The sequence below is a fragment of the Vombatus ursinus genome, unplaced genomic scaffold (genome assembly GCF_900497805.2).
Source record: "Vombatus ursinus unplaced genomic scaffold, bare-nosed wombat genome assembly UNPS02014791.1, whole genome shotgun sequence".
NCBI lineage: Eukaryota > Metazoa > Chordata > Mammalia > Diprotodontia > Vombatidae > Vombatus > Vombatus ursinus.
This window is the reverse complement of record NW_020954569.1, coordinates 47,787,150-47,808,662: the sequence shown is the minus strand read 5'-3', so window position 1 is coordinate 47,808,662 and position 21,513 is coordinate 47,787,150. Positions and strand designations below refer to the sequence as shown.

The 21,513-nt window shown below is 38.9% G+C and overlaps 1 protein-coding gene across 1 annotated transcript in view; it reads right to left on the bottom strand.

The window, feature by feature from the left end:
• The window catches only part of SLC9A3 (solute carrier family 9 member A3), a 124,012-nt gene that overhangs the window by 24,078 nt on the left and 78,421 nt on the right, over nucleotides 1-21,513 (bottom strand). The window contains exons 4-7 of the mRNA XM_027868784.1: nucleotides 18,962-19,040; nucleotides 12,599-12,776; nucleotides 8,632-8,852; nucleotides 6,037-6,239 (exon numbers count right to left, since the gene is read on the bottom strand). Coding sequence (XP_027724585.1) covers nucleotides 6,037-6,239; nucleotides 8,632-8,852; nucleotides 12,599-12,776; nucleotides 18,962-19,040 — 681 coding nt within the window. The remainder of the gene's footprint in view (nucleotides 1-6,036; nucleotides 6,240-8,631; nucleotides 8,853-12,598; nucleotides 12,777-18,961; nucleotides 19,041-21,513) is intronic.

The window sequence follows — 21,513 nt, the reverse complement described above, 5'->3', positions numbered from 1 at the left end:
ATTTTTGTTGTTTTTCTAGTACTAATTAGTAATATTTGTTAATAACATTTAATACAAAATATAAAACACATTTTACGCTGATTATGATTTTTCTCTTCACATTTAGGAGGCATAAATAATGTTCCCTCAGTTCCATCTTCCATGTTATCTCAGGGGTTGGCTTCTACTCAGCTGGATTAGAGATTTCGTTGCCATGGATATGCCAGCATTAATGAAGGGAAGTTGTTGGGCTGTATGGGGAAGCTATAATGGCATCTTGGCTCTGCTGTCTCACTCTCCTCATACCCTACCCCAACCCAGGACTATTGTAGGAGAAACTAAAACCATCTCTACCCTCAATTCCCCATATCAAAGATGACTTGTTCTTACTCATTATTCACATTCACTTCCCCAATCACAGAAGGAAAAATGGGGCTCATCATTATTTGTTATTGTCCAGTCTTTTTTTTTCAGGTGTGTCTGACTCTTCCTGACCCTATTTGAGGTTTTCTTGGAAAAGATTCTGGAGTGGTTTGCCATTTCCTTCTCCAGCTCATATTTACAGATGAGGAAACTGAGGCAAACAGGGCTAAAAGACTTGTCCAGGGTCACACAGCTAGTAAGTGTCTGAAGACTGATTTGAACTTCGGAAGATGAGTCTTCCTGACTTTAGGCCTGGCACTCTATCCACTATGCCATCTAGCTGCCTCCACATTATCATTAGTAGGGTCTAAAATCTTTAATCAATAAACATTTCTCAAGCATTTATTACACACACCTACTGGTTTTTTTTTTTTTTTGTTGTTGTTGTGGTTTTTAGATGCTATGGGGTATTCAATAAAGTTCAATCCTGAAATATGAAGCTCTTATATTTAAGTTAGGGAGATAAGATGAGTGAAAAAATTTAGTAACCAAAACAATATTCTCCACTCGAATATTTAATCTAGTGGAAACTCAGCTTTCTAGAGTCTTTAACAAGTGAGTCCTTCTGGTAAATGAACCCTTTAAATGCAAGAGCTTTAAATTGTTTAAAACTCCAAATTCATGGAAATATTTCTAAAATGTACTGTATGCTTTCCTGATTTCAAACACAGAATATATTAACTGTATTTAAAAAAATTCATGAACAGAAGTGCATAGTACATATTGTAACCACAGGGATAGATGCAGTACTGCACCTTGTGTCCATCACTTTTGTGAGGAAGTAGGTAACATGCTTCATCATCAGTCCTCTGGAGACATTGTTTGATCATTGCATTGCATTGCAGATCAGACTTCTTAAGTCTTTCAAAGTTGTTTTTCTTTGCAATGTTGTTGTCTTTGTATAAACTGTTCTCTTGGGTCCACTCCCTTCACTCTATCATTCCACCTTACCCAGGATTCTCTGGAAACTTCTCCTATTTGTTCAGATATTTTCTAATTGATAGATACCCCTTTGATCCTAGTTAGTTTCTTTTCCCCCTCTAGCCTCCCCTTCTGCGTCAGGGAGTTTATTTTGCTTGTGATTGCTTCTTCCTCAGTCTTATTTTCCCTCTTCTCAATCACTTCCCTATTCCTTCTTGTTTCCCTGTGGAGGCTGATATTTTTGTGTATGTTCAATCCTCCTTGGATAAGAGTGAGATTCGTCTGCTGACCACTCTCGCCACACTCTCCTCTATGTGTATCCTCTTCTCACACACCCCAATTATTAGAAATAGCAAATGCTACCCCCTTTCTACACTAGTGTATCCCTTCTACCTTCTCTTTCCTTTCTTAAAATCCTCAGAACAGAACCAATCCATTCCCAGAGCCTCTATTTTTCTTATTTAATTCTCTCAACACCTTATAAAGACATTGCATCTTTTCCTACTTTAGAATAATAGATCATCATTGTACAGCTCCCACTATTTGAAGAAACTTACCTTTATAGATTTCTCCTGATTCTTGTTTTTGTATTTCAAAGTTTCAACTCAATTTTGATATTTTAATCAAAAATACTTGGAAGTCCTCTCTTCCATTAAAGGTATATATTTTTTTCTCATTTGAGTTATATTCAGCTTTGCAGGGTAAGTCATTTTTGGTTATATCTACATCTTTTTCCTTTTGGAATATTGTGTTCCAATATCTCATCTTATCTGTAGTAGAAGTTGCCAGGGTCTAAGTGATCCTCAGTGCAGCTAAGTGGTGTAGTGGATACAGTGCTGGGCCTGGAGTCAGGAGGATCTGAGTTCAAATTCAGACTCAGACACTTGCTAGCTGTCTGACCCTGGGCAAGTCACTTAACCTTGTTTGCCTCAGTTTCCTCATCTATAAAATGAACTGCAGAAGGAAACATCCACTCCAGTATCTTTGCCAGTAAAACCCCAAAATGAGGTCACAAAGAGTCAGACATGACTAATCGGTTCAACAACAACAACATGATCCTCACTGCAGTTCCTGGATATTTGAAATGCTTCTTTCTATAAGCTTGTATTACTTTTTCTTTGATGTAGGAGGTCTGGATTTTGGCTATGACATTTCTGGGACTTTTCCTTTTGGGATTTCTCTAAGAAAGTGATTGGTATAATCTTTTTATTTTTACTTTGCCCTCTGGTTCTAATAGATCTGGATAGTTTTCATTTGCGATTTCTTTAAATATGTCTGCTATTATAAAAATCATGATTTTCAAGGAGTCCAATGATTCTTTTTTCACCCCCTCAACCAAACGAATTCCTACATTGGCCATGTCCAAAAATGCATATCCTGCATTTTAAGTCCATTACCTCTCTGGATTATGGTGGTATAATCAGTTTTCGAGACTCAAGGTTTATCATTGCATTAATCAGTGTTCTTAAGTCTTTCAAAATTGTTTTTCTTTATAATGTTGTTGTCATGGCATAAATTATTCTCCTAGTTCTGCCCCATTCATTCTACATCAAATCATAAAAGTCTTCCCAATTTCCTCTGAAATCATACATTTTGTTATTCTTTTATGGCACAATAATATTCCATTACATGAATATACCATAATTTGTATAGGCGTTCCCCAGTAGGTAGGCATTCCCTTCATTTCTGGTTTAGAGCTACCATAAAAAGAGCTTCTATAAATATTTTTTGGACCTATAGTTCCTTTTCTGCTTTCTTTAATCCATTTGGGGTAAAGGTCTAGTAGTGAGATAGTTGAGTCAAAGGATATGTATAGTTTAATAACTTCTGGGGCATAGTGTCAAGGTGATTTTCAGAATGGCCAGATACATTCATAGCTATTCAACCAATCCGTGAGCAATTAATATTTCTCCAATTTTACTTAGGTCTATATTTCTGCAATAGGTGCTTCAAACTTGAATTATATAGTTCACAGAGGTATCTTGGTAGATAAAGACCTAAATACTTTATACCTTCTATAGTTATTTTGAATGGACTTTCTCTTTCTAGGTCTTCCTAAAAAAATTTTGTTGGTAATATAAAAAAATGCTGTTGATTTCTGTAGATTTGTTTTATGTCATGTAACTTTGCTGAATTTATTAATTTCCAATTAATTCTTTGTTGACTCTTTAGGATTTTCTAAGTAAATCATTCTATTGTTTGAAAAAATGATAATTTTGTTTCCTCTTTGCCTATATCTACTCTTTTCATTTCTCTTTTCTGTCTTTTTGCTATAGCTAGCACTTTTGGCACTATGTTAAATAGTAGTGGTGAGAATGGTCATTCTTGCTTCACTCTTGAGCTTATTGGAAAGGCTTCTAAAGTTCTTTCATTACATGTAATATTTGCTATGATTTTAGACAGTTTTTTATGATTTTAGACAATATTTATTATATTGAAGAAAAGTCAATTTATTCCTATGATTTCTAGAGCTTTTAATAGAAATGAAAATTGAATGTCATCAAAAGCTTTTTCAGTTTCTATCATTATAATCTATCATTTTTATTATTTATATTATCAATGTGATTTATTATATTTATATTATATATGTTAAATTGACCCCATATTCCTGGTGTAAATTCAACTGAATTATAGGTATAATCTTTCTAAAAATGCTATAGACTATTTACTAACATTTTATTTAAATGTTTTGCATCAGTGTTCATTTCTTTCTCTGCTTAGTTTCTCCACGTTTTAGGTAACACGATCACATTTTCATTTTGGACATTTTTCATTTATAATTTCTTGAAATATCTTATGTGGTCTTTTTAATCATTATTTTTTTGTGAAGTCCAATAATTTTTAAATTATTTCTCCTTGAACTGTTTTTCAGATCAGTTGTGGTTAATATGTTTCTCACCTTTTCTTCTGTTGTTATTACTCTTTTAATTTTGTGTTTGTTTTAATATTTCTTGTCTCAACGAATTGTTTTCTATTTGGTTTATTCTAATTTTCAGGGCATTCAGTTCTTGAGTGACATTTTCTATTATTTCTTCTAAGGTGTCAGTTTTCTTTGCCATTCTTTCTACCTTAGCTATTCCATTTTGTATCTCTTGTTTCATTTTTCCAGGTTCTCTTATAGTCCTTGTGTCCAGGGTGTTTTTTTTTTTTTCTTCTTCTGTGCAATCCTGGGATGGGGGGATGGGTAGAGGAGTCTAATGGTGATTCTCCTTATTTTGCCAGTTAATGGTGCATTTTAAAGTTTTATTGATGTATTTACCAGGGGTCTGGGCTGCTCTAGGCCCTAGCCCACCTATTTTCATACTCTCTGAATCCAATTATTCTTAAATTATCTCTCCTTACACTGTTTTCTAATCAGTTTTTTTTATATCAGATATATTTTATTCTATTTTTTTAATCTTTTGATTTCACTCTAATATTTCTTGCATTTTCAGGAGTCATCGCTTTCTGTTTGGACTATTCTAGTTTTCATAGAGTCTGTTAGTTGGGTAAGGTTTCCTATTTCTTAACTTTTTGTGGGTGTCATGGATTCTTTTGGTTGAGTGGGGGATCCTTTCTCAGAATGTTTTTAAATACATAACATACAAAATACAGGATTACATAGGAAACTAATTATTTTAAAATACAATTATAACAATATTAAAAAAAATTAAAGACATCTCTGAAAATCTATCATTGACCCACTAGGGCTTTAACAACCTTTAATATAGTCCAACCTTCTTGACCCTCTCCTGTCCCATTATATAGATGAAGAAACTAAGACTTGGAGAGGTCAACTAATTTTACCAGTGTTACATGCTTGTGCCACTATACTATCTGAATCTAGGTTCTGTGATCCAAATGATCTTTCCACTAAACCACATAAGTATAAATTGATAGTTCCCATCATCACAGGGGCTGATATTCTTTTTCTATCAGTAGCTCAACCCTTGGCAGTCAGAGATTTTTAAAAAATAGTCCAAAGTTCTAGAAATGCACATTCAATTGTCAATGAGTATTTAATTAAGGCCTGACACCCTGATATTTCAATCTAACTGAAATTGGAACCTCTTTCTTACCATTGTTATGCTATGAATTAAGCATTTTTTCAAAAAAATGGCCTCATGGCCAAATTAACCAAACTTTCTGTGTTGGTAGGATGGAAGTAAATGAAGTCACTTTGTGGAAAGAATGATTTCTGAATGTTAGCTGAGGCCTATATCTATGATACCACCACCCTATGGAGAACTGCAGAGAAAATGAACATAGCTTTCTTTCTTTAGCAGTCTTTGCCCTACCTGGCTTTCCTAAAGAGAGTGGTACCTAAGCAAATGACCTGTGTGGATTCTTAGTTTCGGCAGGGTACTAAAAAATGGCACCTACGTGCTTTTCTTCACTGACATGATCCTTTCCTCTTGCCAAATAAAGGGGGCTACTCTGGCTGGTGCTGAGTAATGCCAGATGAAATATTAACTTGGGCTCTGTTAATCAGCTACAGGCTGAGGAAGAACTTTTTTTTAAATGCAGGACAAATTGTGTTGGGTCCCATGTGGTGCCACGTGAAAACCTATAAAACAGGTTCCTAGTTACTAAAATTACAAAGCCAATTAGGCTTCTGGTGCCTTGAAACACTTTATAATAATCATTTGCAGCTAATGACCCCTTTGGATTTAAGGACGGCCATTCTGCCTCTGTCCCTCAGTCTAAGCACAAAAAACCCGGCTACTTAATTACCTGGAATATGACGGTAAAGAACACCACAATGATGGTGGTGCTCACAAAGAGGTTTTTTTCCTTCACTTTGTTTTCATCCAAAAGCACGACCAGGGCATAAGCAACGGCCCCCCGGAGTCCCCCGTACGACATGACCACTTGGTCTATTATCTCTAGCTGGACCATCCGATACTTGTTCAGAAGCCATGTTTGTAAGACCACACCTAGGAAAAAAAATATGCATTGTGGTCTCAACACCCATAAACACATTTGTTTAGTATCTCGCTTCTAAAGTAAAGCTTGGTAGAAAGTTTTTATTAAATTTTGTCAGACTTGCTACTCAATTTTATCCTACTACTTATGACACAGGCTCCCCTTTAACCCCCGAAGAAAGCTCTGGGGAAAGAATGTGCTGTTTTTTACTTTGCCAGGGACTCATTTGATTATTTTTCATCACTAATCTTCCTGTCAGTCTGTCTAGAAGGAACAGGCTTAGGAACCCATAGAAAACAGCACTCAGAGGCCCTTACTTTCTTAAATTTCTGTTCAGGTGCCTAGCAGGTGGATGAAGGGTAGGGATTTGCTTCTACCTAGCATGGTAATTCCATTCTCTGGAAATGTGGAGGATGAGGTAATATAGTTTCATGATTATTTTACAAAATAGGAAATCCCACTAACAGGGTGATCAGAAACAGTTTCTAAACTTCTTATCCAACACTATTCTTCCTATTGGATTTCTTTTATCATAGATTCATCTGGAGAATACCTCTCACAGCCTTCCTAAGACCAGTGTCCAAACCAAAAATATATAGTGTTTGCATATTGGAAAGTCTGAAGTGAACCTTAATAGCATCAGACTCTCTCCTAATGAGACATAGAAAAATACTCCCCAACCCCTAAATGTAATAGCTTACTTCAAAATATGAACAGAGGTTTGACATCTCAATTTAAAACCCTTATCCACTTGGTAATGCATGACATTTTCAGTGTGTGATGGTGCAGACTCCAATTCTTAGTTTCTCAGCAGTCACTGGAAATGATTTCTATCTTGGATGGGTGAATATGAGCTGTAACTTTGTACAGCCTTAGATCATAGCATTTCAAACTCAAGCTTAAAATTAGCTTATTGCATTGTTTTTGATTGCAGAATTTAATGCCACAGAAAGAAACTGAAATCACTCATCTCCCGACTGCACATTCTCACTGGAAGTTCTAACTTTTTGTTCCCAACATGACTGCCAGAAAAGAGAAGGAAGTTTTTTTTTTTTTTTGTGGGAACTTATATGTAACAGTGCCAAGTTCATGAATAAAGACACAAGGATTCAAATCTCCCAGCTGCCACTCCCTCCTTACCCACCTTGCAGTACTTTGGGAACCAATGGGAAACTTTTTAGTTTCTACAAGTCACTCTGCAGGCAGAGAATTTATGTAATGGCCCCTATTTCACTAACTACCACTTGTGGAATGAGAATATCAGGATGGACCTTGCTCATGTTGAAAGAGCAAGGACTTCTTTATTGAAAGAAAGCTTGTAAAGCATCTTAAGACGATTTTCCCCAAACTCCCTTCCCCATGCCCCATTTACTTGCTTTGATTTTACTACATTATAATTTTGGAATGACAGAGTTCTAAGTAAGTCAATCTGAAACCAAATGATGACAAGCTCTATCCCATGGGTAGGAAACGTGCAGCCTTGAGGCCACATGTGGCCCTCTAGGCCCTCAAGCGTGGCCCTTTGACTGAATCCAAACTTCACAGAATAAATCCCCTTAATAAAAGGATTTGTTCTGTAAAACTTGGACTCAATCAAAAGGCTGCATTTGAGGACCCAGAGGGCCACATGTGGCCTTGAGTCCACAGGTTCCCCACCCCTAGGTTCTTTACAATTCATTACCCCACTCAAAACAGAACCAGAGGTTGTGTTTGCCAGGCAAAGTTTATAAATTGTGCCCCCACCCACAATTTAAAACATTGCCTTATGTTTATTGCCAATCAGCAGCATTGAATCATCACTATAAAAAGGTAACAATATATCGCTGAAGTAAGTATCTATGTGCCATGAAGAAAATTTTGTGTCTTTAAAATTCTGCATATTTATAAAAAGTAAAACTAAAATGTGTCCTGCATTGCATCCTTTCCCTCCTCCCTCTCCCTTGTTTTCTAGGTGGCTGCCTCCTTTGGCCATCCTTAGTCTCAGCTCTGCTTCATCTTTTCTCCTTGACCTAAAAGTCCAGGAACACATCTGTTGCCATTCTTAAACCACTCTACAGTCATAATGCTCTTACTGTACCCTGGTATGTAACTGGGACAGTGAGAAAGCGAGCAACCAGGAAAGAATCATTTGTCTCTCAGTGTCTATAACAGTTTGGTTTCTCAAGAAAATCTTTGTATTATACAGCTAAGGTGCTTAACTTAAGAGACAAAGATTTGGTGGAAAATCTAATAAATGCATCCTGTGCTATGTTTCCAGAATTCCTTCTTTCTTCCTGAGGAACCCTTAAACTGAAAACATGCTCCAAAGGATTCCTGGCTCAGTCCTCTCAGGTTTCATGTTGTGATACCTTGGGATTATGTGACAATGTTTAGAATTAAGTGAAGCAGGCCGGCTTTTCTTACCAATGACTCTGTAGACAGAAATGAAGACTAACGTTAGGAGTATGAATGCTGTGTTCCAAGTCCAGATGTACGGATCTACGGCAGAGATTCCCAGGAACATAAAAATGATCGTTTCAGCCCCACTTGCCAGCATCTTCATGGTATACCTCACCGTGGTGGCTGACTGCTCAGAAATATTAGCCTTCACATATTTTTGACAGCACATGCCACAGAAAGTAATCCTGGAAAGATATCCACAATTACTCAGATAAATGACCTCCTCTGTGAAATATTATATTATTTAGATGGTCTTAATAGACTTAATGAAAGTTTGTTAATTGTGTACGCTTGCTATAGCATGACCTACTACAGAGCAGAAGTAAGAAAGATAAAAATAAGTAAAGAGAGTTTAGATAAAAAGATGTTGTCGTTCAGTTGTGTCCAAATCTTTGTGATCCCATTCAAGGTTTCTTGGTGGGGATACTGGAGTGGTTTGTCATTTCCTTTTCTAGCTCATTTTACAGATGAGGAAATTGAGTCAAAAAGGGTGAAGTGGTTTGCCCAAGGTCACACACAGTTAGTGAGTGTTTGAGGCTAGACTTGAACTTAGGTCTTCCTGACTCCAAGCCCAATGTTCTATCCACTGTGCCATCACCTACTTGTTTTTGTGATAGTAAGTTCTTACCAGCAATGCTAGGCAGCTAGGTGGCACAGTGGATAGAGCCCCAGGTTGGAAATCAGGAAGACTCATCTTCCTCAATTCAAATCCGGCCTCAGACACTTATTAACTGTGTGACTCTGGGCAAGTCACTTCACCCTGTTTGCCTCAGTTTCCTCATCTGTAAAAAGAGCTGGAGAAGGAAATGACAAACCACTCTAGTATCTTTGCCAAGAAAACCCCAAATGGGGTCATGAAGAGTTCCATAGGACTGAAAAATGACTGAACCAAACCAGCAATGCCATCTTTTTACAAGATGGACCATAAGAAGTCCATGGTGCCAGTATGTGGGTTTCAGAATGCCAACATTCCCTAAATTAGTCAGGCCAGAATCCTTACTGTTTCACCAATATATAACGCCCGTTGGCACCTCAGTACCCTTGTTCATGGCTTTGTTTCTTCCCCTCTAGCTCTTGTCTTCCTGTCTTATTATTGTCTAGGTCAAGTTCAAGCTCCTCTGCTATGCCTTCCCTGACTAATCCACTTCTCAAAGGTCTCCCTCCCCTGAATTTCTACCGAATTAGAGGTCTAGACTATATGATTTAGCTCTGGTGTGTATTAATTTTCCTAGCTAGACTGTAGATTTTCTTGGGGGAAAGGTATTTCTTGTCTTATGCTTTTCTGCATCTCCCCCTCCCACAGAGGATCTTGCCTCAAGCTGAACACATGATAGATGTTCAATAAATAATCATTTATTACTTAATTTATGTACTGGAAGAGGCAGGTCAGGAAGGATTATAGGAAGAGACGTAGCAGAGAGAAAACTGGACTTTGTGCCAGAAGACCTAGGTTGGAGTACCAGCTTTGCCCCACATTAATCTTTCTTCACCTCATTTTTCTCACAAGTAAAATGAAATGATTATACTAGATCAGGGATGGGGAACCTGTGGCCTCAAGGCCACATGTGGCCCTCTAGGTCCTCAGGTGCGGCCTTTTGACTGAATCCAAGTTTTACAGAACAAATCCTTTTATTGAGGGGATTTGTTCTGTGAAGTTTAGATTCAAAGGACCACACTTGAGGACCTAGAAGGCCACATGTGGCCTTGAGGCCACAGGTTCCCCATCCCTGTACTAGATGATCTGAGGTCCCTCGTACCTCTAAAATGTTATTTCATTAAATTTAAATCATTTAAGCTATAAATATATCTAAGTATGCATCTCAGCAATTTTATTTGTAAAGAGGATTCCATCTGGCGTTATTCCAGTTGCCACATAACAATTAATGCTGTAGAGTCCAGAGCTACAACGCATCCAAAGAAAGGCAGTATAATATTGGGTAACTAGATTCAATTCAATTTCAACAAGCATTTATTAAGCACCTACTAAGTTCCAGTCTGTAGTAGGTTGTAAGTTTAGATCAGAGTCTGTAGTAACAAGAACAAGCGATGTACTTAATACGTATTTTCTGACTCTCTTATATTCCTGATGGAAGATCTGCTAGGTCTTTTAGTCTGAGGATAACTACACTGGCGTTCGAGGTGGAGGAACTGACAGCAACTGACCACCAGCCACAGAGAGGGTATATCTAGGTAGGCAAAGGGCGGTGAGAGTATTGAGGAATGCCATGGACCCCCAAGTTAGGCCCTAAACATCTGCCACTGGGGAAAAAGAGGCATTTTAGATCTGAATTATTATTATTATTATTATTATCATCATTTTTTTTTTAGGCAATTGGGGTTAAGTGACTTGCCTAGGGTCACACAGCTAGTAAGTGTCAAGTGTTTGGTCTGAGGTTGGATTTGAACTCAGTGCTCTATCCACTGTGCCACCTAGCTGCCCCAGACCTGAATTATTTTAATAGACTATCATCTGTTCATTTCACTGTGCCTAAACGCTGTCATTGTTTTAAACTCTTGGCTTTCTTAGGTTTTAGATCTGGAAGGGCTTTAGAGATAGTCTAGTTCCATACTTTTACTTTACAGATAAAGAAAATGAGGCCTCTAAAGTTAAGCCACTTGTTCCAAATCTGGAACTCAAAGTCAGGTCTTCAATTTATATAGTTCAGACAGAGGAAGTCATGTGTCAATCGGTTCATTAATTCAATAAGCATTTATTAGGCACTTACTACGTCCACTGTATTGTGTTACGTACTTGGGAAGTTTTAAAGATAGATAAGATAGTCCTGTAGGTGCTTAAAACCTAGTAGGGAAAAGAAGACATGCTTCAAATAAAAATATAAAATGCTATGGGATCAGATAAAGGAAACAAATCACTTCTAGCTTGGGTGGACAGGGGAAGGGTGGATATCAAGGAAAATTTCGGGAGGAATTATTTGAGCTGTACCATCAAGGTTTTGTTAGTTGTTTAGTGATTTTTTTCAGTCTTGTGGGACATTTCATGACCCCATTTGGGGTTTTCTTGACAAAGATACTGGAGCAGTTGGTTTGCCATTTCCAACTCTAGCTCATTTTACAGATGAGGAAACTGAGGCACACAGGGTTAAGTGACTTGCCCAGGGTCACATAGCTAGTAAATGTCTGAGACTGGATTTGAACTCATGAAGATGAGTCTTCCTGAATCCAAGCCCAGTGCTCTATCCACTGTGTCATCTATCAACAAAAGATAGTTGATCTCATACAATTTTTGACTTATTTGTCCCTCAAATAAAGGACATAAAATGAATTAAATTAGAATGTTAGTTTCTGTAGTGAATTTTTTTAATCCTTTAAGGTGGCATCTAATCATATGAAGGAGAATGGAGAATCCTTTAATGATCAGACAACCTAGATAACTCAGGCCTACGAGCACCTACTTTTCCCCAATAGCCTGGTTTCTGTCTTCATTCACCAGACAATTGCTTCACCATCCTTTTGATTTTATTCCTGGAAGTCCAACATGAGGAACCACGGCCCACTCTTCCTTCCTTTCTTCGCTCTTTGATTCTTTATAAGCTAGCAGATGTGGCCTACAACATATGGTCTTGGGCCCCATCTTACCGAAGAGATCACTTTATGTCTACGGAGAAGACTGTGTCCTGATCATTTTACATTCTCTTGAGCAATGTGGTGGTATATGCATAGAGAAGGAGAAGAATGTTTCATTTTTTATTGAGTGAATGTCAGCTGTGTGCTATTTGATGTCACAGACTTCCTAAAGGGTTTTACTTCTGGAACATACTGTACTTGCCAGTGATTATGACTAACCCAACCAAACAAAGGCCAAAACACCCGTCACTGGCATACTCCTCTTCTGTATTCATTTTCAGACAAGATTTGGGGCCTTACTGTTTTCTTGCAGCTGACATCGTCCCCTTAAGGAAGAGATACTTACGCAAGAATGGCTGAGAGGGAAAGCATCTCAGAGGTGAGGTAGGACAGGTAGGAGATGATGAACACAAATCCTGGCTCAATGATCCGGACATGTTTGGTGAAACGAGTCACCAGAGAGAGAAGGAAGGCGAAGATAACTCCAATGAGTGTGCCTCCCATGCTCACCACAAAGAAAGACACTATAAGAGAGACAAGAACCAACACTTTGATACAAAATGAATGGCCTCATTGTTGCAGGCATCCTAGGGCCCCAGTGTCGTGGGTGACAGCACTGTCTCTTATGATCATTTTTTTCGTCATTTGTTGCTCAGTAACCCCATCCTACTGAGGAATCAACAAACTAGGAAACAAGAGACTGCATTCTCTGCTTCTCAGCGCTGTATGTCACACATGAGCGGCTAAAGCTCCAGCTACTATTTTCCAGGGGAGGAGAGAAGAGGAGCGGGGGAGTTCTCATTGTCAACCATCAGGACCAACACATTTTCATATCTCTTCTAGAGACTTGGCTTGTTCCTCAAAAAAGCATCCCCCCTTCCCCCATCACAGACAGAAGGACAAGTCAGGAAATTTCAGACTTTCTCCTTAAATGACCTGACACCATGGCCAACCATTTGAAGAAAGAACAGAAGATGATTATGTTCTAAACGCTGGGTAGAGAAATACTTCATTTTGCAGTGACTGTTTTAGGGGCAGGTTACTCTTAAGAGTGAGTTTAGACTCTCTCTGTGTTGGGCCAACACAGTTTTATGAATGAAGATTCAATTCAATTTCAACAAGAATTTATTAAGCACCTACTAAGTTCCAGGCTGTGCATTAGATGCTGAGGATACAGACAGAAAAAACCCCCAACAGAATGGCTCCTGCACTTTGCATCTACTAGAGACAGAACACGTTAGCAGACAAGTAAATTAACAATAGATACAAGGTAAATGCAAATTGGGGGGAGGGGGTTTGCTTGCCCACAGTCACACAATCAGTAACTATCAGAGGCAAGTATTCTTGACTCCACACCCAGCAGTCTATCATGCTCCCTCCTTTAGGCACATAATAATTAATAAATCATTGTTAGTGCTCTCATGCTATGAGACCACCAGAGGTCTGGAGTCAGAGGAACATAACCCAGCATCACTGGGTCTCAACCACCAAGACACCAGGAGCCAAGTGCCACAATGTATTGAGGTGGGGGTGTTTATTGGGGCTCTTGGGGATCCAATCATTCAGTATTCGCTCACTCAGATCGCCAAACTATTCTGAGAGACAATAAACTGGCACTGCCTTCCATCAGGTCTCTTGAGGATGAATCCCAGTCAAATGGTACAAATACCTCATCTAGCTTCTCTGCTGCTACTCAAAAACTAGAGAATACTGCTGAAAAAAAAAATCACATAACCTGTCTAATTGTTACCTAATGGGCCCTCAATGTTTCTAGGAAATTCTGTATTTTTCTCTGATTGACCATTTTACTCTTGCTATAGGTTATTTCAAATCTTCTTTACCCTCCACAAACTTCTTAAATCACCCCTCCCTCTCACCTACTTTAATGAAAAAAATCCAGGTCAGATCCCTTTGCCTCCATTTTCATTCCTCAGAAAATGTGTGTATCACTCTCTCATTTGCTGTATTCCCTGACAAAGAATTTTCTCTTCTTGCCTACATCTACTTGTGCTCTTGAGCCCATATCTTCCTGTCTCTTACGAGTGTTTACCTCTTCAGTCATTCCCTCTTTTAGTCACTCTTTTGCCACTGGTTTGTTTCCCACCACCTAAAAACAAACAAACAAAAAAAAACTAACAAAAAATCTTCACTTGACCATGCCATCCTCTCAACTGATTATGTTATATCTCTTCTCCCTTTCACAAATAAACTGCTAGGAAGGATCTTCCATAATATTTGCCTCCATTTCTTCATTTCCCATTCACTTTTTAATTCCTAGTAGTCTGGCCTCTGACACCCCCCCCCCCCCCACTACTTGACTAGAAATGCTTTCTGAAAGGTTACAAAAACTCTTCTGCTATATCCAATGACCTTTTACTTAATCCTCATCCTCTTGTCTTCTCTGAAGCTGTTTACGCTGTTGACCATCCCCTCCTCCTGAACACTTCTCTCTTATGTGAAACAGTCTTCTAGGTTCTCCTACCAGTCTGACCACAACTTCTTGATCTCTTTTGCTGGATCATTATCCTTTTCATTTCCCTAAAGCAGGATCCTCTTGTCTTCTTTTTCTACATTTTCTCCCATGGTGAGCTCATTTGCATCCATCAGTTTGATGGTTATCTCTATTCATATACATCTATATCAATACATATATATGGATATGGATATTGATATCTTTCTATATATGTGTATCTCTCTCTCTCTCTCTCTCTCTCTCTCTCTCTCTCATCCAGATGCTAAGCTTTGTTGATTCTACCTTCACAATGTCTCTTGCATCTGCTCCCTTCTCTTCATTCACTCAGTCTCTATCCTACTTCAAGCCTTTATTACCTCTTGCCTAGACTACTATAATAGCTTCTTAATTTGTCTCCCTGTTTCCAGTCTTTTCCCTTCCCAATCCATTATTCAAACCTATCTGACCATGTTAACTCAGTGACTACTCAGAAATCTTCAGTGGCTTTCTATTGTCTCCAAGATAAAATACAAGCTTACAAGCTTCTCAGTCTGCCATCTAAAGCCATCCACAAAACAGCTCTAACCAATGGATCCATTTTTATTTCATTTCACTTTTCTTCACATATGCTGTGTCTATTCAGATTGGCTTACTAGCCATTCGCTGTGCATGAACATTCCCTTTCCTACTTCTCAGACTTAACATGAGTGGATTCCCATGTTTAGGATGCACTCCATCCTCACCTCTGTCCTAGCTTCCTTCAAAGCTCAGCTAAGGTCAATTCAGTTGTAGCTCTCCTTGCCTCTTGAAATCATTTTGTATTGGCTGTGTGGTTAGTTATTTGTGTCTGTGTTGTATCCCTCCAAAAGAATGTAAGTTCTGGAGGTTATAGACTGCTTTTTTTTCTTCTTTGTATCCCCAGCACCTAGCACAGAGCAGGTACTAAATGAATGTATGTTGAATTGAATTGATTACAAAAAGTGAAAGTGTCCTTCAGGTTGGTGAGGCCAGGGGAGTCTTCATGAAGAAGGTAGAATTTATGATGGGTGTTATTTCATTAGGAAGAAGGAAGATGAAGGTATAGGGGTTAATGTGAGCCAGAGTGTAAAGACAGGAAAGCACAGGCCATATTCAAGTAATTCTAAGTAGTCCAGATGGAGTACTCCAGTAGAGTATTTAATGTGTGAAAGGGAATGGCAGGAGATAAGTCTGAAAAGGTAGTATGGGGACAGATTGTGAAGGATAGAAAATGTCAGCACAAGGAGCATCCCATCCATTGCACTGGGACAGCCACTTGCCTGCTGCCACCCACCTCTTACCACCAGGAGCAAGGATGCTCTGAATCTCTGGTGACCCTCTCACCAACTCCACCAGGCGAGGGAAACAACTTAACTTTGAGATAGGACCTGGGGAAGAACTGTCCTGGTTGTTGATTAGAGGGTAAATTAATCTACATCTTAACCCTCTCTAACCAGCCAATATAGGAGTATTCATCCCTGTCAGCCCTATTCCACCCTATGTATCATGCTTTGTAGTTCCTTCCATTGTGAACTCTGGAACTCTACAGCCCTGGTTACCATCTCCAATGCCCATTGCACTTTCTCTCATGCCCCTAACATACTGTGTTAGGAGAGGAGTAGGTATGCTTCTTGTTATTTTCATAGCCACCCCCAGGTCTTTTCTATTAACATCTTCACACTCAGTAACCTCTCCTCCAGCTGCATGTATCAGCCTATCCAGATCCTAGTGGACATTGTAATACCCCAAGGCTGTTATCATAGCCCAAGATCATTTCTTCTTCTTTCTCAAGGAGTTCAGTACCTTGCTTCCAGGCTTCCTCTCCACCCCAATTCCTTGCTCTTGAACTTGGGGACCTTGACTGGGGTTTGTTGTTCTGCTATCCCCTCAAATAGCCTTGTTTCTCAGTTCATTAGTTCCCTAAACCATTCTATCAAACTCAAATACAAATAAGCCACTAAACCAAAAACGCTGAGAGTTGCATATTGACTTAGAAAAACCACATATTAACATTATTTACGTTCTATATTTTTATTTATTTTGTTAAAGATTTCCCAATTACATTTAAATCTAGTTAGAAGGCCCATTTGACACCTCTGCTGCAAACTACCATTATCTCCCATTCTATACATGGAGATGGTCATACCCTTGATTTCATCATCATCCACAAGTGATGGGCCACCACAATAAATAACTGAAATTCATCAGATCATAACTTCTGTCCTGACATCTCTCCCTGTACCTAAAATCATTCCCTGTATTCAACACAACCTCCAGTCACTCTACCCCCCAGGCCATCACCCTCAGTCTGGTCTCATTTTCCTACATTCAGAACGTTGGCCCTTTATTCAACTAGCTCATCTTTATACTGACTTTTACTGTTACATCTCTTGCTCCCATGTCTTATCACATTCATCCCCTTCTAAACTCTAATCCTGGATAATCTCTACCATACACATTCTCTGCTTCTGCTCCTGAGCTACTAAACATGGCTGGAGGAAGTCACACCACCATGTTGATTGGATTCACTGCAAACATATGCTTCCCATATCCAACTGGGTCCTCACTGCTGCACAACAATTCTTTCACTTCTTCCTGAAGAACATAAACTATTCACCAATAGTTCTTCCAAACCTTCTCTTTTCTTTCCAAGCAACTGGCATGACCTCCCCTCCCCACCCCCTGCCATACTCACTGAAATCTCAACTACATTTACTTACAGACATGCAATCCTCTAGGCATCTTAAACTCAATACATCCAAAACGGAACTTGTTATCTTTTCTATTAAACTCTTTACTCAACTTGATTTCCCTATTTATGCAGAGAGATTTACTATTCTTCTAATTAAATAACATTGCAAGTCATCTTCAGCTCCTTCTTTTTACTCACCCCACATAGCTAATCAATTGCCAGATTTTGCCAATTCTTCCTTCTGCAAATCTCTTGCATCTGTCCTCTTCTCTCTACTTAGACCACAACCAGGCTAGTTTGGGCCCTTGTCACTTCTCATCTAAACTACAGAAATGGCTTCCTAAATGGTCTCCTCCCAGACTCTCCTTTCTCCTATCTGTCCTCCACATGGCTGTGAAATGGACATTTCTAAAGGATGGTCTGACTATCATTTCCCTGCTCAAGAAACCACTAATGCAGCCCGGATAAAATGCCAATCCTTGTTTGTCACTTCAAATCTTCATAGTCTGGCTCTATTCTACCTTTCCAGCCTTAGTCTACATTACTCCAGATCACACATTCTATGGTTCATCAAACTTGCTCTCTCTTAAGACAGTCTATCTTCTGTCTCCATCGTGTTGTATGCCTGGAATACTTTCCTTCTTCATTTCTCTCCTTTGAAACCACTTGTTTTTTGGAGGCTCAATTCAAGTATCTATCTCTTTCAAGAGGTCTTTCCTGACTCCCCCAGGTGTTAGTTTCTCCCACTCCTAATCACTCTGTAATTATTTTGTATGTTGGATTTATTTAACTACAAACACGTATTCCTATAGAGGAATGTAAGCTTTGTGAGGGCTGATATGGCCTCACTTTTGTATTTGTATTTGCCAGCACAGCAGGTTCTTAATAAATACTTCCTGTTGTTGTTGTTGAGATGGGCAGCTGTTGATGGTTTCTAAACATGAGTGTGGCAAGACCACGGACCAAGGTGAGGAAACCATTTAGCAATGGGAATGGAAAGGAAAGGATGGTTGTAGGAGACTGTAGATAGCCAGCCAAGGCTTGGCAACTGACTGGATTTGAGGAATGATGGACAGTGAGGTGGTCAGAGATGCCTCTGTGGTTTTAGGCCTGGGTGACTGGAAAGAGGGTGATACAACCCACAGAAACAGGAGGAACAGAAGCAGGTTTGGGGGAACATGATGAACATGACTTTGAAATAGGCAGATTCCAACTTTAAATGGGAAATTCTTTATAAAGGGGACTGGTAGACCCACTGCTCATGCTAAGTATTCAGCATTTCAACTTCAGCACCCCGGCTTCCACAGGCTATAGGACCTATGGAGGAGACGCTATAGAATCATTTTTTTAGCATGTAAATGGATCCACTCAAAGAAATACTCACTTGCCCCTGTAAAGTATTATTGTTGCTATGTAGACAATCATGCAAAATATTGTTTTTGACAAAATTGCTGAATCAGTGACACTAATTGTAGATCTTAATGTTGCAACACAAACCCTTAATGGAGTTCTGAAGGAAGGATTAGTAAATATCTCAATTTACGCACCTATGCCTTTCACACAGTCCACTCCTGTCACTTTGTCAGCACCCAGTGACACAAAAGAGTCAAAAACATTATACAGGACCTAAAAGGAGAGAAAATGAGTCAAATAAGAGTTCATCATATCTCAGACATGAAATGATTCCCTCCTACTAACAGGCACTGATTTTACATGTTGTGGAAGGTAGGACTGTGGCAGAGATGGGGAGGAGGAGGAGGAGAAAGGAACCAGTCTAGTTTGGAAACAAAACTGTTGGAAGGAAAAATCATCACGGAATAATAATAATCAACATTAAAAAGGCCAAAAATAAGAGAGGAAGGTGAAATGCAATACATTGTCTATTCAATGGGAGGAGGAAAGAACATTCTGAACTGAAATCTTTTCAAATAAATAGCGAAATTCAGAATCGTGTGCCACATACATGCTGCGGCTTTCTGTAAGATCACCTGTTAGGAGGCACATCTGGCAAGTTTCCTTATCATAACAAAACAGGGATTACAAACCATATAATTCAATAAATCATGATTATCAAACCCACGTATTTTTTTAAAACGACTTTGGTATTGTTTTGACTCCTGGCTTGTGGGATCCTTACCCCCTGCAGTCTATGTGGGTGTTGATGTTTAAACATTATCCTATCAAGACATTGAGATAAAAAACTAAGAAACTTGATCCTGGATAATTGCTTTTCCTCACTACAGCTTGTATAGACAGCTGTGTTTTCTGTATCTGAGTTCTTTTAAAATGATGCTAGTTTCTATTCCTTTTCCAGAAAGTACCTCACAAACAGTAAAGCACTATAACTTTTATTTACATAACCCAGAAAAAGGGGCGTCATTGGGGATAGAACAAAATGGAGTAGCTAGCACTCCCTGAAGGTTACTTTTGCCCTCCCCCACCCCAGCCATTGACTCTCTGCAGAAGAGAGAGTAGGGTTCTGCCCCCGCCCCCAAGTATACCACTGTCACCTGTTGGGAGTCAGCTCTAGGTCGACCTATGACTACTGGGGAGGAGAGTACAAGAGGGCAGCAAGGAACTCCTCTCTCGTACTCTCCAATCTGGTAAATGACTCCACTAAATTTCAAAACATCTCTGTCTTGTGGTATAAACAGAGACCTAGGATCATAGGTGTAGAACTGAAAGGAACTTTTGAAAGGTCATCTAGCTCAAGCCCATCATTTTACAGATGAAGAAACTGAAGCCCAAAGTCAGAAGGGCAACTTATAGCAATGCAAGGACTCAAACCCAAGTCCTTTGACTCAAGATGGAGCCCCTATCTCCACTGTACCACAATGTGGTCCCTTTTCCCTCTAGAGTCTAGACCCAGGACCTAGCGATCTCTGTGCTAGAAAAAGAGAATTGATGTGAATATCTGGAAGTTACCTAAAGGTGTGATGAAAATGAGTCTCAAGAACAGATTTTATTCTTGCTAAATTCTGTTGACTGGGCTGTAGGGATGACATAGGAATTGTTTTATTTTATAAAGATATTAAAAGTAAAAATCATAGGATTAAAAGAGCAGATTTTTTTTAACAGTCCCATTTTTCTTTTAGGAAATGTAGGTCACATAAAAGAAGGGTGAATTCTCATTTGCTAAATAATTGAAACTACTTGTAACTTCAAGATAAATGAAATGTTGAGCTGCTTTTGGTAGTTTAGTAATTATAGAAACAAAAAATAGTGATAGAGTTGTACCAGTGGAACTAGGGTTAGTGATCATTCACCTTATTAATTCCCAAAGTATCACAATTGAGAATATTCTGGGAACCAAATATGGATGCCCAAATCCTGATTTATTTTTTCCTGATTAGGTCATCAAAACTAAACAGGACAAGGACAATTTTCTTATTGAGAAATGGATCCATTTTTACCCCTCAAACTTCTAATTGTAATCAATAAATTACAGCATTTATTTACTAAAGGAAATAAAGACTTTTTAGAGAAAGGCTTTTTAGAAATGGAGAAGTAATCATATTTAGTACCATCACCTTGACTTCACTTTTGTATGTGAGTGCCTTTTGACTAGATTTCTATGGTTAGATAGATATGCACCTTGTTCACGCTCCACAAAAAAAAAGTAAGTGGTGCTGGGTCTTTCAGGTTGTTTTAGCTTCTACTTTATAAAAAGGCAATGGCCAAAACCAGGTTCATATTAAAAGAAAATGGACAATGGTAGTGTAATATCAAGCAGTGTTATTTGATTTTCATAATTCTTGTGCTTAATGCAGCTAGTGCATGCATAGCCTGTTCAGTTATAACTCTAAATATAGGCCAGATGCTGCTTTCTGTGTTATTCCTTCCTGCCACCTGGGCAACATAATAGATGATAGCATCAAAACTATGCAAGCTGGGCACTCCAGCTCTACACAAACTGGGCAGCTGTTGTTCCCCACCCTGGCCCCCTACTTGCATACTTTCCCTCCTCGCCTTTAAGATTACTGTGATTCTAGGGAGTTTCAATTCTCCAAACAAGTATGCAAAGGTAGGGAGATCTATTACGTAAATTAAACAGAGAGAGAGAGAGAGAGAGAGAGAGAGAGAGAGAGAGAGAGAGAGA